This window comes from Chiloscyllium plagiosum, chromosome 2 (assembly GCF_004010195.1).
Source record: "Chiloscyllium plagiosum isolate BGI_BamShark_2017 chromosome 2, ASM401019v2, whole genome shotgun sequence".
In the NCBI taxonomy this organism is placed as follows: Eukaryota; Metazoa; Chordata; class Chondrichthyes; order Orectolobiformes; family Hemiscylliidae; genus Chiloscyllium; species Chiloscyllium plagiosum.
This window is the reverse complement of record NC_057711.1, coordinates 111,963,175-111,977,997: the sequence shown is the minus strand read 5'-3', so window position 1 is coordinate 111,977,997 and position 14,823 is coordinate 111,963,175. Positions and strand designations below refer to the sequence as shown.

At 41.1% G+C, this 14,823-nt stretch overlaps 1 protein-coding gene across 1 annotated transcript in view; it reads left to right on the top strand.

Annotated features, from left to right (window-relative positions):
• The window catches only part of hsdl2 (hydroxysteroid dehydrogenase like 2), a 129,691-nt gene that overhangs the window by 43,996 nt on the left and 70,872 nt on the right, over nucleotides 1-14,823 (top strand). Inside the window, exons 3-4 of the mRNA XM_043715880.1 lie at nucleotides 2,686-2,784; nucleotides 11,886-12,000. Coding sequence (XP_043571815.1) covers nucleotides 2,686-2,784; nucleotides 11,886-12,000 — 214 coding nt within the window. The remainder of the gene's footprint in view (nucleotides 1-2,685; nucleotides 2,785-11,885; nucleotides 12,001-14,823) is intronic.

The following is a 14,823-nucleotide window of genomic DNA, read 5'->3' as shown; positions in this document are numbered from 1 at the left end:
GAGCTGCTGAGTTTCTCCAGCAGTTTCTGTTTTTATTTGTTTCAAAGCTTGTACATTTTTATCCAAAGCTTGTTTTCTTTTCTTAAAATGTTGCTCACCCGCCCTTAGAGGATATGACTTGACGGGCAGCTTGTTATGTGAAGCATGGCCGTACAGGAGTCTGTCCCGCTCTTATTGCCTGCCATTGGTGTGCTGGACACACGGATTGATAATCAACCTTCTTGAATGGCATCTTCTGTGACTATGCATGAAGGAGGCCTTGAACCTGTAACTTCTGACTCCGAGGGAAGCAGTCGGTCCACTACCTCATAAAATCCAGCCAGAAAATTGTATATTCAATGGAGACAGGTCTGGCCTCTGCTGTGACACTATTTGAAGTCAAACAATCTATAAGCGCTCTCCTTTTAAGATTTGTTCATCAGCATCTTTTGGAATTTGCACATTTGTTTTCTGTTGACAATGATTTTTCTGCGGGTGAGGTACTGGAGGATGCTGGGACACAGCGTGGCCTCATTATCCCAGAGTTTAATGTTAATCAGAAGCAATTGATAGACTTTCTATGGAGCTTTATATTGGATTTGGCCATGCTTCAAAAGCATTTGGGTGTGGCATCTTCCACAAGGGCTCAGGGGCTAGTGTGAAAGGTCAGTGCAACTGTTGTCTCCTTCACCATATAGATGGAAACATCTCTTTCTGAGATGGATTGAATCTGAACCAGAAAGTATCAATTAGAACATGCAATTTGATGCCAACTCATGTAGAGATCAAAATGAAGAGAAGGAAAATGGAATTGAAAGAGAGATTTTTAAAATCAGCAAAAGAATGCATACTTAAAAATGTCTCCAATAATAATTTTTAAGTCTGAAAGAAGAATACTTGTAAAAGTAAACTTTCAGATCAGAAAGGTTGTTTGGCAGTAATTAAGACTTACTAAAAATGCAGAACCCAAATGTTTTCTCCTGTTTCTCAGAGATGCACCAACTTCACTCCCTTACATCTGTTTTATTGCTGAGAGCATATTTCCTCTCATGGGAAAGTCTGGTATCCAGAGGGCTTAGTCTCAAAATTAAAGGGTGTCAATTTTAGCCTGAGATGAGGAGGAATTTCTTCTCAGAAGGAGGAGAGTCACAGAGTCATAGAGATGTACAGCATGGAAACAGACCCTTCGGTCAACTCGTCCATGCTGACCAGATATCCCAACCCAATCTAGTCTTTGGAACTGTTTGCCACCGAGAGTCTTGGGGCAATATCCTTGTGTTTATTAAGCTGGATAGATCCTTGATCAGTAGGGAAATCAAAGGTTGTGGGAATATGGATGTGAGGAGCGTCTGATCAGCTATGATCCTATTGAATGGTGAAATAAGCTCGAGAACCTGAACAGCTTACTCTTCTTCCTATTTTGTAGGATCTCATGGTCCTGGCTAATTGTCTTCCAATCTTGCTGTGCGCAGATTGGCTGCTGTGTTTCCTATGTGACAACAGAGACCACACTCTAATACTGCTGTGGCTGTAAAGCACTGAAGAGTGTGCTGAGGTTGTGAAGATTCTTTAAGGACAAGTATGTCTTCCTTGATTTCAGGAGCAAACTCCCTGGAGCAAGAAGCTGTTTGGATTGCCCCTTTTAATAAAGTTTATGGATATGGCTGTTTTTTACTGGTTGTCAGGAATAAAATGAGTTATTTGTTAAAGATTAGTGATGCTGGTGCATAAATTTTAGATAAATTATACAACTTCTACAATTCCCTTGTAGTCTGCGCCTGGATGATTCCCTAACCAAGCTAAATAGATAATCATGATTTGGAGATGCTGGTGTTGGACTGGGGTGCACAAAGTTAAAAGTCACACAACACCAGGTTATAGTCCAACAGGTTTATTTGGAAGCACTAGCTTTCAGAGCACCGCTCCTTCACCAGGTGTTTGTGGAGTATGAGAAAGACACAGAATTTAGAGCAAAGGTTTACAGTGTGATGTAACTGAAATCATATATTAGTCTTTTTCAATACATAATTTCAGTTACATCATACTGTAAACTTTTGCTATAAATTCTGTGTCTTTCGATCATATACTCCACAACCACCTGATGAAGGAGCAGCACTCCGAAAGCCAGTGCTTCCAAATAAACCTGTTGGACTGCAACCTGGTATTGTGTGATTTTTAACTAAATGGATAAGTTATAGGTTCAATCTGGCAAGGGATGTACATTCTTGCTCTGCACTGCATTTAGTAACATGAGAAGTTTCACAACAGTAACTTGCGATTCGTAAAATTGTACTTTCTGCCACCTTACAATACTGTATTTTCTTCTCTAATGCAGGCAAAACCCACCACAGATGAGTCCATTGTAATTCAAAGCATAAAATAGGACCTTTTCAATGCCTTGTTGTCATTTGCCTATTTGAATAAGAAGGTGCTGCTAATGACGTTTGTGAGAAGCAGTTAATACAGTTGGCTGATGTATGTTGACGGGCCCATAATGGTTCAATCGTCATCAACACCAAACTACTTCAGCTTTAGAAATTAGACAAATGTGTTTTGTCTTTTCAGTTTTGTCTTGCTGTTTTATTTGGCTGAAACATACCCTTTGTGATGCACATGGCTATCAATTGATTCCCTCGGGTGAAGAAACAGATACCATAGATCTTTCACTTGTCCACAGGCATTATTAATTTTCTTTGTCCTTTTCAGTTGAAGCTGCTGGAGGCAAGGCTTTACCCTGTGTTGTCGATGTGCAAAATGAGGAGCAAATCAGTGAGGCAGTGGAGAATGCAGTGAAGACCTTTGGAGGTACAGTTTTATTTTCTGAGTTTATTATTATTATTGTGGATCTATGTACTTTGTGCAAAGTCATCCAAAGTCTGTAAATTCTTGTGGAGGAATAACCATACAAGGCACAGTATTGTTAACTTGTATATTAACTAGTAGAAGTTTTTGACAACAAAAACTAGTACTTAACATTCCATTAATTGAAACATGATATACTGTAGAACAAAAGGTTCAGGGTTTCACTCTCTTATGAATCCAAGGACTTGAAGGAGCTTTTCTAATTCTCTGAAGCCACTTGACTTGTGATGTCATAGAATCCCTATAGTGTGAAACAGGCCATTCAGCCCATCAAGTCCACGCTGACCCTCTGAAGAATGTCCCGCTCAGATCCCTGCCTGCCCATCCACCCTATCCATGTAACTCTGCATTTAGCATGGCAGTCCACCTAACCTGCACATCTTGGGACTGTAGGAGGAAACCGAAGCAACCAGAGGAAACCCATGCAGACATGGGGAGAATGTGCAAATTCCATACAAGCAGCCACTTCAGGCTAATATCAAACCTGCTCCCTGGCATTGTGAGGCAGCAGTGCTAACCACTGCGTCACCCATTGCTGCCATGTTCTTGAATATTTCAAGGAAAAAATCTTAAAACAGCAGGCATATGAAGAAGCTTTAAATTTCCAGCTTTAAAAATTCATTTGTAGCATATAGGCATCGCTGGCTGGCCAGCATTTATTGCCTATCCCTACTGCCTGTCAGAAGGTGGTGGTGAGTTGCCTTCTGGCGTCGCTGCAGTTCATGTGCTGTACAATGACCTACAATGCCCTTAGGGAGGGAAATTCAGGACTTTGAAGGAATGGTGACATATTTCCAAGTCAGGGTGATGAGTAGTTTGGAGACAAAATTGAGGGTGGTAGTGTTTCCATTCTTCTGCTGCCCTTGACCTTTTAGATGGAAGTGGTCGTGGGTTTGGAATGTGCTGCCTAAGGATCTTTGGTGAATTGCTACAATGAATCTTGCAGATAGTGCGCATTGGTCGACTGAATATCAGAGGTGGAGGGAGTAGATGTTGTGGGTGTGGAGTCAGTCAGGACAGCTGCTTTATCCTGGATGATTTCAAACCTCTTGAGTGTTGATGGAGCTGCAGGTATCCAGGCAAGCAGGGAGTATTCCATTACACTCCTGACTTGTGCCTTTTAGATGCTGGACAGGGTTTAGGGAGTCAGAAGATGAGATACTTGCCACATCATTCCTAGCCTCTGACTTGTTCTTGTTGTCACTGTGTTTATGCGGTGAGTCCAGTTGAGTTTCTGATTAATGGTAACCCTGGGATGTTGATAGTGAGGGATTCACTGACGGTAACACCATTGAATGTCAATGGGCAGCTGTTAGATTGTCTTTTACTGGAGATGGTCATTGCCTGGTTTTTGTGTAGTGTGAATGTTACCTGCCACTTGTTAGCCCAAGCCTGAATATTGAGGAGAAAGTGAGGTCTGCAGATGCTGGAGATCAGCTGAAAATGTGTTGCTGGAAAAGCGCAGCAGGTCAGGCAGCATCCAAGGAACAGGAGAATCGACGTTTCGGGCATAAGAGGAAGGGCTTATGCCCGAAACGTCGATTCTCCTGTTCCCTGGATGCTGCCTGACCTGCTGCGCTGTTCCAGCAACACATTTTCAAGCCTGAATATTGTCTAGATCTTGTTGCAATTGAACACTGATCTCTTCAGTATCTGAGGAGACTACGTTAACTCCTAAGGCTCCTAGCTCCACTTTAGCCAGTCTGCTGCTGCCTTTCTCCATCCCCCTCTCTCTGCAGTGGCATACATCCTCTCTCATACCAAATGGAATTGTCCAACAAACCATTAATCCTTTTCTTCAAGCAATTACACTGAGCCCTAATATTGGATTCTAATGGTTAACTGTATTGTAAAGCTGGTCTGGAATACTAAATGACTGTAACTGTTTCTTTAGCCAACTCAAAACTCAGACTATCCCTTGAACCCAACTTGCTGCCCCAGCCACAGGCCCTTTTCTGGCAAATGCTATCCCCTGGGTAGTGCAGAAATCCCAGTGTCTTCTTTGAAGCCTCTCTGAAGGCAATTTTGTCCTGTTCAAAATTAATTTAATGCAACTGTGGCAACCAAACTTAGAAATCCTAATTAAGATTTATGAATCTTGACTTAGGGTAGAAATGTCCCGAATTTCCCCAGCAACAACTTGATGCTAAGGCAACTTTCCTTGAGGTGGTCAGCATGGATTAGCATGAACTGCAATCCATAGTTTGCATCTTAAAAAGGCTGCTCTGAAAGACCCAGTGCCCAGACATCTACCTGACCATGACAGTATCTGATTTAAGGTTTCTTAAGTGGTTTATTTGCATGCAGTGCAATTTGCTAATTTTAAGCCCCATTTACTGCACACATTAATCACTGATTTAATTTTGAGTAAGGGGTTATCCTGACATAGCAGTGGAGTGATAGCTTCCATCTGCCAGGGACTGATGTGCTTATAAAACTGATATGCTACCTCAATGTGTAATGCAGGTGTTTAAATCACCACACAATTCAAACATCACAGTGCAATTCAAACAACAGGATCCATTTTTAGGCTGGATCCAGAGATCTGTAGTTATGCATGCACACATGCACATCATTTTAACAAGAATCACCACATTAAAGCATAAGTTTAAACCCTCCTTGGTATGTCCTAAAGCCATCCACTGATTCACTGTTCCGAGTAGGGCACTTAGAAAGTTCAAATGAAAGGTTGAATTACATGTGTGAAAGGGAACAGTTAATCCCCATTTTATGATCTAACTATCTATTCTTTGGGAACTGAGAGAATCGAGGGATATGGGAATAGGGTAGGAAAGTTAAGTTGAAGTGAAACATCATCTGTTGAATCAATCAGCCATGATCTGATTGAATAACAGATCAGACTCGGGTTTCAAGCCCCTGCTCCTTTCTCTTCTCACAGAATTATTACAGCACAGAAGGAGGATCTTCAGCCCGCCATGTCTCTACTGGCCCTCTGAATGAATGGGCAATTTACCTCATGTCTTTCTGCATCTCTTGCTGGTAACCATGCGGATTTCTCCTTTTTTTTTTTAGCTAACATTGCAAATCCCTCATGAAAGCTTCAATTGAACCTGCCTTCATGCTCACTGGGGTGATGCATTCCAGATCCAGATTTTTCCTTATTTCACTTTTGCTTCCTTTGCCTTTTACTTTAAATCTGTGCCCACTTGTTTGTTATACCTTCACAATTTCTCCTTATCTATTCTGTCCAGACCCCTCATGATTTTGAATACCACTATCCAATCCTTTCCCAATGTTCTTTTCTCCCAGGCAAACAGTCTGAACTTCTCCAATCTATTTCAAAAACTGAAGTTCCTCATCCCAGGAACCATTCTCCCGAATTGAATTATGTTCTCTATCTCCAACTTGAAGAGAAGGGCGAGGGGTCCTTGATGGTTATCTGGTGGAGCAGAACAAATGTTGAATCATGCAACTAAATCCTGTACGGATACTTTTTTTCAATCAGTAAGTTGAAAGTTATAACAAATTTCCATCTTGTGATTTTTGACACCATGCAGCCATGGCAACAACTACATCACAATTAATATTGTCAATTCCGGAGGTTGCTAAGTTCTAGCATGAAGAAGAATGAGAATGAAAATAAATCCTAAAGCATCATTCCTGATTTCATTTCTCTTAACTGACGAGCCAGAAAATTTCTTCGATTTTTTTTTGCGATATATACACACCAGAACTTGGGATAATATGCATCTCTGACCAAAAACCTGACCCCAGAATTGCAAAGGAATTATGTGATGTGTATGGTGTTTTGTCTTCTACTCTGAATTGGTTAGGACGTACATGGACCAGTTGGTCTTACATTTCATAGTAATAGACCACTATGTCATTCCACCCTTGAAAAGTGTTGCAGCACACACCAGTAAGTATGTGTCCCTGAAACTTGGAGCTTGCTCATCTGAGTAATGTGGCAGACAAAGTAGAGAGAACATTATGTTGGCAAAACTAGGGACCTGGGTTGTTTTTATACAAACATAGAGTTGATGTAACATTGATTGCAACAACATGCAGGTCATTGAATACACTGTCTGTACTTTGAGTTTTAATGTATTGTAAAGATCCTCCTCACCTTTTGCCAACACTTATATTTTAATAGCCCTGTGCCATAATTCTCCAGAAACAGTATGAATGTATTTGAATAAATCTTCAGGCAACACATGGGAGGAGATTATAAAAGGAAAAATATGGGATGAGATTATAAAAGGAGCTGCTGTTGCGATAGTCATCAAAGAGTCACTTGCTTCAATAAGGAGAAATTATATCTTTGAAAGTTCCTCAATTGAGGGACCATGGGTAGAATTTAAAAGCTAAGAAGGCAATCATGGTATTGGGGTGTACTGTAAACCTCCAAACCATCAGGGAAATATAGAAGGGCAGATATGATGGCAAATCTCAGAATAGGGTATTAATAGGGGATTTTGGCTTCTCCAATATTAACAGAGATAGACAAAGTATGAAAGGCTTTTTTCTTGTGAAAGGTTTCTTGAATTATGTACTGGAGAAAGTTTTAAGCCAACAGATAGAAAACCCTTCAAGAGAGGAGGCAGTGCTGGACTGAATTTTGGAGGAACATCTGGATAATTGGTAGAAATCTCAGGAAGGAACAACTTGGTGATTGTGATCATAATTCAGTCAGATTTAAATTGGTTATAAAAAATGGCCAATGTTGGACTGGAAATAAAGGTTCTGAAATGGTGAAAGGCCTATTTTAATTTGATAGGATCTAGCCACAACTCCTGATAAGAAAATCTGCATCAGAGCAGATTGGGAGTCATTTAAAAAGGAGATAGTCAGTGTTCAAGGCCAACAATTTTCTGTAGTGGTGAAAGGAGATGCAAGCAAGTCTAGCTGTCTTTCCATAACCCTTGATGTCTTTAAAATAAAAAAAAAACCCTCCTTGAATATATTTAGTGACTTGGCCTCCAAAGCCTTTTGTGTTCGAGAATTCTACATGTTCACTATACTCTGAGTGAAGAAACGCTTCTTCATCTCTGTTCTAAATGGTCTATCCTGTCTCTGGCACTAGTCTCCTTGTTGATTGGAAACATCCTTCCTCCATCTAGTCTGTACAGCCCTATTACAATTTTATGCATTTCAATCAGATCCCCTCTCATTTTCTAAGCTCCAATCAAACAAATCTCTCCTCATAGGACAGTCCTGCTATCTCCAGTATCAGCCTGGTGAACCTCAGCTGCACTCCTTCAATGGCAAACATCTCTTTTCTTATGGAGGGAAACCAAAACTGCACACAGTACTCCCAGCTGCAATCTTACCAAGGCCTGATACAACTACAGGAAGGCATACCTACTTCTGAACTCTAATCTTCTTGCACTAGAGGCCAATATATCACTTGCCTTCCAATTTGCTTGCTGCACCTCATTGTCTGGGTTCATTAACTAATATACAAGGACACCCAGATCTCTTCATATGTCCAAACATCCCAATATCTCACCATTTGTATAATATTTTTCCTTTCTCACACTGAAGTGTATAACTTCACATTTAGCCGAGTTCTTTTGCATCTGCTGTGTATTTGCCCACTCACTCATCTAAGTCATGCTGAAGCCTCCTTGCATCCTCCTCACAACTCTCAGTTTGATCCATTGTTGTGTCATCAGCAAACATGGAAATGTTCCATTTGGTTCCCTCATCCAGATTATTTATACGTGTTGTGAATAGATGCATTAAAGCGCTGACCTTTTCAGTATCTCTGTAGTCACTACTTGCCTCTTGCAAAAAGACTCAATTAATTCTACTCTCTATTTTCAGTCTGTAAACTAATTCACAGCCCATGCCAGTTATATTATCCTCAAGTGCTTTAACTTTGTCCACTAACCTTAAATGAGGGTCCTGAAGAAAAGTCTTCTAAAAAATCAATGTGCACCACATCCCCTTGATTCTCCACTATCTTTTCTACTAGTTACAACCTCAAAAACTCTAGGAAATTTGAGAAACATGATTTGCCTTTCCAGTTAGTCTAATGTCAGCTGCTAGTATTCGCACGCTTAAAATAGGATAAATCACCAGTCCTCAATGAGATGTATTCTAGATTGCTGTGGGAGGCAAGGAATGAGATTGCAAGGAACATTAATTTTCAAATCCTCTCTGGACACTGGAGAGATACCAGAGGACTGAACAACAGCTAATGCAGAACCATTAGCGAAGATGGGTGGTAGGGATAAACAAGGGAACAGTAGACCAGTGAGTTTGACATCAGAGACATGGAGACTTTGGAAAATATTCCAAGGCGCAGAAACAATAATTACTCGATAATCGACATGGCTTTATCGGGGAGATCATTTCGTACAAATTTGAACTTTTTTTGAGGAGGTATCTAGGTATGTTGATGAAGATAGTGCAGTTGATGTTGTGTACGTGGACTTAAGTAAGGCTTTTGACAAAGTGTTGAATGGGAAACTGGTCACGAAAGGAAGAGCCTCTGGAATCCTCAGCAAATTGGTTCCAAGCTGGGCAGAGTGACAGATGGCAGACGGTTCTGGTTAAAGGTTGTTTTTGTGACTGGAGCCTTTGTCCAGTGATATACCATAGGTTTTAGTGCTGAGTCCTTTGTTGTTTGTAGGGTATGTTAACTATTTAAACACATGTATAAGAGGTTTGCTCAGTAGGTCCTCAGATGACACAAAAATTGGTGGTGAGGTAAATAGCAAGGAGTAAATGCTGAGACTACAGGCCAATACAGAAGGGTTGGTCAGATGGGCGAAACAATGGCAAATGTAATTTAATCCCAAAAAGTGTGAATGCTGTGTTTTGGACAAACTTAAAAAGCACACAACACCGGATTATAGTCCCGACAGGTTTAACTGGAAGCACTAGCTTTCAGAGCATAGCTCCTTCATCAGATGGTTGTGGAGTATAAGCCGATACTCTACAACCACCTAATACAGGAGCAGTGCTCCAAAAGCTAGTGCTTCCAATTAAACCTGTTGGACTATAACCTGGTGTTGTGTGATTTTTAACTTTGTCCACCTTAGTCCAACACCAGCACTTCGAAGTCATGGATGTATTTTGAGAAGCCTAAAAAGGCAAGGGAGTACATAAACTCATAGAGATGTACAGCATGGAAACAGACCCTTTGGTCCAAGTCATCCATGCCGACCAGATATCCTAAATTAATCTAGTCCCAATGTGATGAATGGTTGGACCATGGACAGTGCTGAGGATCAGCAGGACCTTAGTTTGTAAGTACATTGATCCTTGAAGTTAACAGGACAAGGGGATAGGGTGGTTAAGAAGGTGTATGTGATACTTGCCTACATTAGTAAATGCATAGAATATAAGAGCTGGGAGGTTATGATGGAGCTGCAAAAGACATTGGCTGGGCCATAGCTGGTGTACTCTGTGGAGTTCTGGATACCACACTACAGGAAGGACATGATTACTTTGGTGAGGGTGCAGAGGAGATTCACCAGGATGTTGTTTGGTTGGAGTGATTCAGTTATCAAGAAAAAGAAGATAGGCTGAGGTTGTTTCCTTTTGAACAATGAAGGCTGAGGGGGGACTGAGAGTCATAGAGATGTAAAATACTGGAAAGTGGGACTTGATGCTTGATGATTGGCACACACAATGGACTAAAGGACCTCTTTCCATGTGATAGTGTGTTGGACTCTATCTATCCTATCATTACCTTCCTTTTTGTTCACTTGCTTCAAAAATCTAAGGACTGCACTAAGAGAAGAACCACTTGCATTTGTTTAAAGTAGTAAAATAATCCAAGGAAACTGTATGGATTGAATATGTTTAGACTGTTGTAGTGCATTGAAGTGCAGACTGAGCGAACAAAGAAATTTCTCCAATCAGAATAAATCTGTCAGTGGTTAAAGTGCAAAAGGCAGCCTGTTGATCTGGACCTTTGCAGTCTTCAATAATGTCTCAGTGACTCAGTTGCATTGAACAATTAAGTGACTCAGTAGATGGAAAAGGGGAATTACCTTTGCGCCCAGGGTCGTGCCCGTACACAGGGAGCACATGTAGTATCCACCAGTCCTCCCAATGCCTTTACAGAGGCACCACAGTGGGGGTAGATGCTTTATCCCGCCTTCCGGTTGGATTTTGTTTTAGCCCCCTCCCCCTTTCCCTCACCTTTGATGGTTTACATTGTCCTTAGTGAGTTCTGCATGTAAATTTAATCAATTAGGAAACACTGATTTACTGGTGGTTGTTAATTGATGAAGAAATATTATATGTGATTTGGTAATTGAAAAATTTGTGTGGAAGAGCACTTCTGGATATAAAAGAAAGAAAAGAGCAATTGGAGTTTTTGTGGTTCAATGCAAATGTCCCTATATCTGATACCAGGAGGCCTGGTTCAAGTCCCACCTACTCTAGAAGTGTGTAATGACCTCTTTGACAGTTTGTTCAGGAATAGGAGGGCTGTTGTGCACTAGTAGTGTCCATACCTTTGGACTTGAAAGTCTGGGTTCAAGTTTCCCCTGCTTTGGAGGTATGTCCTGATGTCTCCAAATAGGCTGATTAAATATTACTTAAAAGGGACTAGGTGTGACTAGTGTGTTGGAAGGAGCTGTTACAACCATGGGTGCCCAACATTTTCACGGTATAATCTCAAAGAGCAATTGGCAATGACGTTGTCCTTAAGCAGCCAACTTGTTTTAGCGGTGTTGACTGAGAAATGAATACTGGTCAGGATGCCAGATGAATTCCTTTGCTCATCCATTAGCCTTACGGGGCATTTTACATTGTCTTGAGCAGTTCAACCCTTCATTCAAATGATGGCAAGTATAATGTTACGGTATTGCACTGTAGTATTCAGTTTAGATTATTTTCTCATGTCCAGTTGTGGGGCTTGATCACATGACCTTCTGACTCGTACTCCACTGGGTCAGGCTGTATTCAGAAATGCAGTGCATCATAACTGATCCTTCATGGTAAGAGTGAATTGGAGCAAGTAGCCCACCAAGAATCTGCACCTCCAAGAGAAGTGGGTAACAATTGGGGTGACAGGTTATGAGCAGACTATTTTGGTGATTGATTTTTATTTATTCCAACAGGTATAGATATACTGATAAATAATGCTAGTGCCATTAATCTAACTGGGACCCTGGAAACGCCAATGAAGAAAGTGGACCTCATGATGAATATCAACTCCAGGGGGACTTATCTAACGTAAGTGTCTAAATAATTATCAACCCTTGGCTGTCTTCTTGCAGTGAGTGATCAGAAGACCTTGGGAATTGCCACATGATTAGGGAAAAAAATTGCATGTATGTTCAAATTTTTTTAATGAAGATGATAACGTTTGATACTTAATTAGCAACTTTAACTCAGGAACCCCACAGGAACTTTTATTGAATAAAAGTTACCACCGTCTTGGCTTTGGACATTTGTTTGGACGAGTGACCAAAAGTGATGGTCAAGGAGAGATTTTATACAGTATCCTAAAGAAGAAGGGAGGGAATTGCGCACAGCATTATGGCCTAAGTAATTGAAGGCATGGCCTCCAATGATGGAACATAATTGGAGGAGTACCAAGAATCTTGAAAGGCTGTTGGATTACATAATATTAGAATTAGGGAGACGTTAGACCTGGAAAGGCTTTAAAAATAAGGATGAGCTTTGTCAAATATGACGCTTGTTTGAATTATTTTGGGGCAACAATGTAGCTTCGATGCAGAAACTTCATTGAGAAAGGATTTATTTAAGTTAGTACTGAAGAGTTTAAATGAAGTTATGTCATCTTGGAACAAAGGGCAAGGAATTCTTTTATTCTTCTCATGTTTTTGATGATGTTGAGTGGATGCTGACCTTGCTTAGGCAGCCAGCTGCTCATCTTCTGTCTCCACTGCCCAAGGGAATGGGTGGCAGTATTTTGGTAGATTAAGGAGGATTAACTAATTTCCACACATTTCAAGACACCAGACTCTTATACTGGTTCATTTGAAAAACAGTCCTGATGCTCACGTTGATGTTTTTCAAACAAATGTCATCATAAAACTGTGTTGCAACAACGTCCTGATGGGAGCCGTGCTCAACTTTAACCATAAGACATGTTGCACTACAGTATTCAGCTAAATAATTCAAGTTAACCATAAACTGTCCTTGCTTGTTCTGGGTGGAGCATTGTCTTTTTGCTTCTTTTAAACCTGTATAAGATATCTTAATACAAGTCCATCAAATTGAGTGAAAAATCACGGTATTCAGGATGGACTACATATTATCACTAGTGAGAGTATGTAGTCCATCTGAAAACCAGTGATTTTCACTAAATTAGTGATCCATTTTTGCTTTCACTCTGTGTCCCCCACTTGGTAAGACCTAGGGTCCATGTGTTCCAAACAGCTGGTTCACACGGTTTGAGATTTATGTCTCAGAAACCTTTCTTAATTCTTCTCAAACTTCAATATTGAATATAATTTTTAGATTAGTTTAGATTCCCTACAGTGTGGAAACAGGCCCTTCAGCCCAACAAGTCCACACCGACCCTCTGAAGAGCTTCCCACCCAAACCCATTCCCCTACATTTACCCCTGACTAATGCACCTAACACGACGGGCAATTTAGCATGGCCAGTTCACCTAACCTGCACATCTTTGGACTGTGGGAGGAAACTGGAGCACCCGGAGGAAATCCACGTAGAGACAGGAGAATGTGCAAACTCCACACACAAAGACACCTGAGGTGGGAATTGAACCCGGGTCCCTGGCGCTCAGAGGTAGCAGTGCTAACCATTGAGCCACCTTGCCGCCCATATTGTTCCCACTAAATGTGAAACACACCTTACAAAGAAACTGTACTTTCCTGGAGCCAAATCTCCTCATTTTAATCCTTTGAATGAAGACCTGCATTTATACAGCATGTCTCTCAGTGTCAGAACATCTTAAAACAATTTTATAGCCAATGATGTATTTGTGAAAACTATTTACTGATCTGTTGGAAACACAGGAGCCAATTTGCATACTGCAACCTCCCAAAACCAGCACTGTGATAACGGACAGTTTCTTTTTGTGTGATGTTAATAGAGAGATGCTATTCTTGCTTTTTTTAAAAAAAACCATGCCACAGAATCTTTTCTATCCATGTGAGTGAGCCAACGAGACCTCTGTATAATGCCTCATCCATCAAGTGGTGCTTGCAACAGTGCAGCACTCCATGCCACAGCTCTGAAATGGCAGCTTAGATTTTTGTGTTGAAGTCTCCGAGAGTCACCTTTGAGTCTACTAGGTGAGCATGCTACCAACTGAGCTACAGCTGACTCTGACTTTGTCTGCTATCATTTTACCTTTTCCGTTTGCAACTTCCATTTGAGCGTGATGCAGATATTTTGGGTGCTGGTTCAGTGTGAGTGACCCTTGGCTTTACAGTTGAGGTGAAACTCACATAAGCATAAATTTAGCATGAGAGGGGAAAGAGCCTTTGTGTGGAGCCACAGAAAATGGGGGAGATACTAAATGAATATTTTGCATCAGTATTTATTGTGGAAAAGGATATGGAAGATATTGACTGTAGGGAAATAGATGGTGACATCTTGCAAAATGTCCAGATTACAGAGGAGGAAGTGCTGGATGCCTTGAAACGGTTAAAGGTGGATAAATCCCCAGGACCTAATCAGGTATACCTGAGAACTCTGTGGGAAGCTAGTGATTGCTGGGCCTCTTGCTGAGATATTTGTATCGTCGTTAGTCACAGGTGAGATGCCGGAAGACTAGAGGTTGGCAAACATGGTGCCATGGTTTAAGAAGGGCGGTAAAGACAAGCCAAGGAACTATAGACCGGTGAGCCTGGCCTCAGTGGTGGGGAGGTTGTTGGAGGGAATCCTGAGGGACAGGATGTACATGTATTTGGAAAGGCAAGGACTGATTCGGGATAGTCAACATGGCTTTGTGCGTGGGAAATCATGTCTCACAAACTTGATTGAGTTTTTTGAAGAAGTAACAAAGAGGATTGATGAGGGCAGAGGTGTAGATGTGATCTATATGGACTTCAGTAAGGC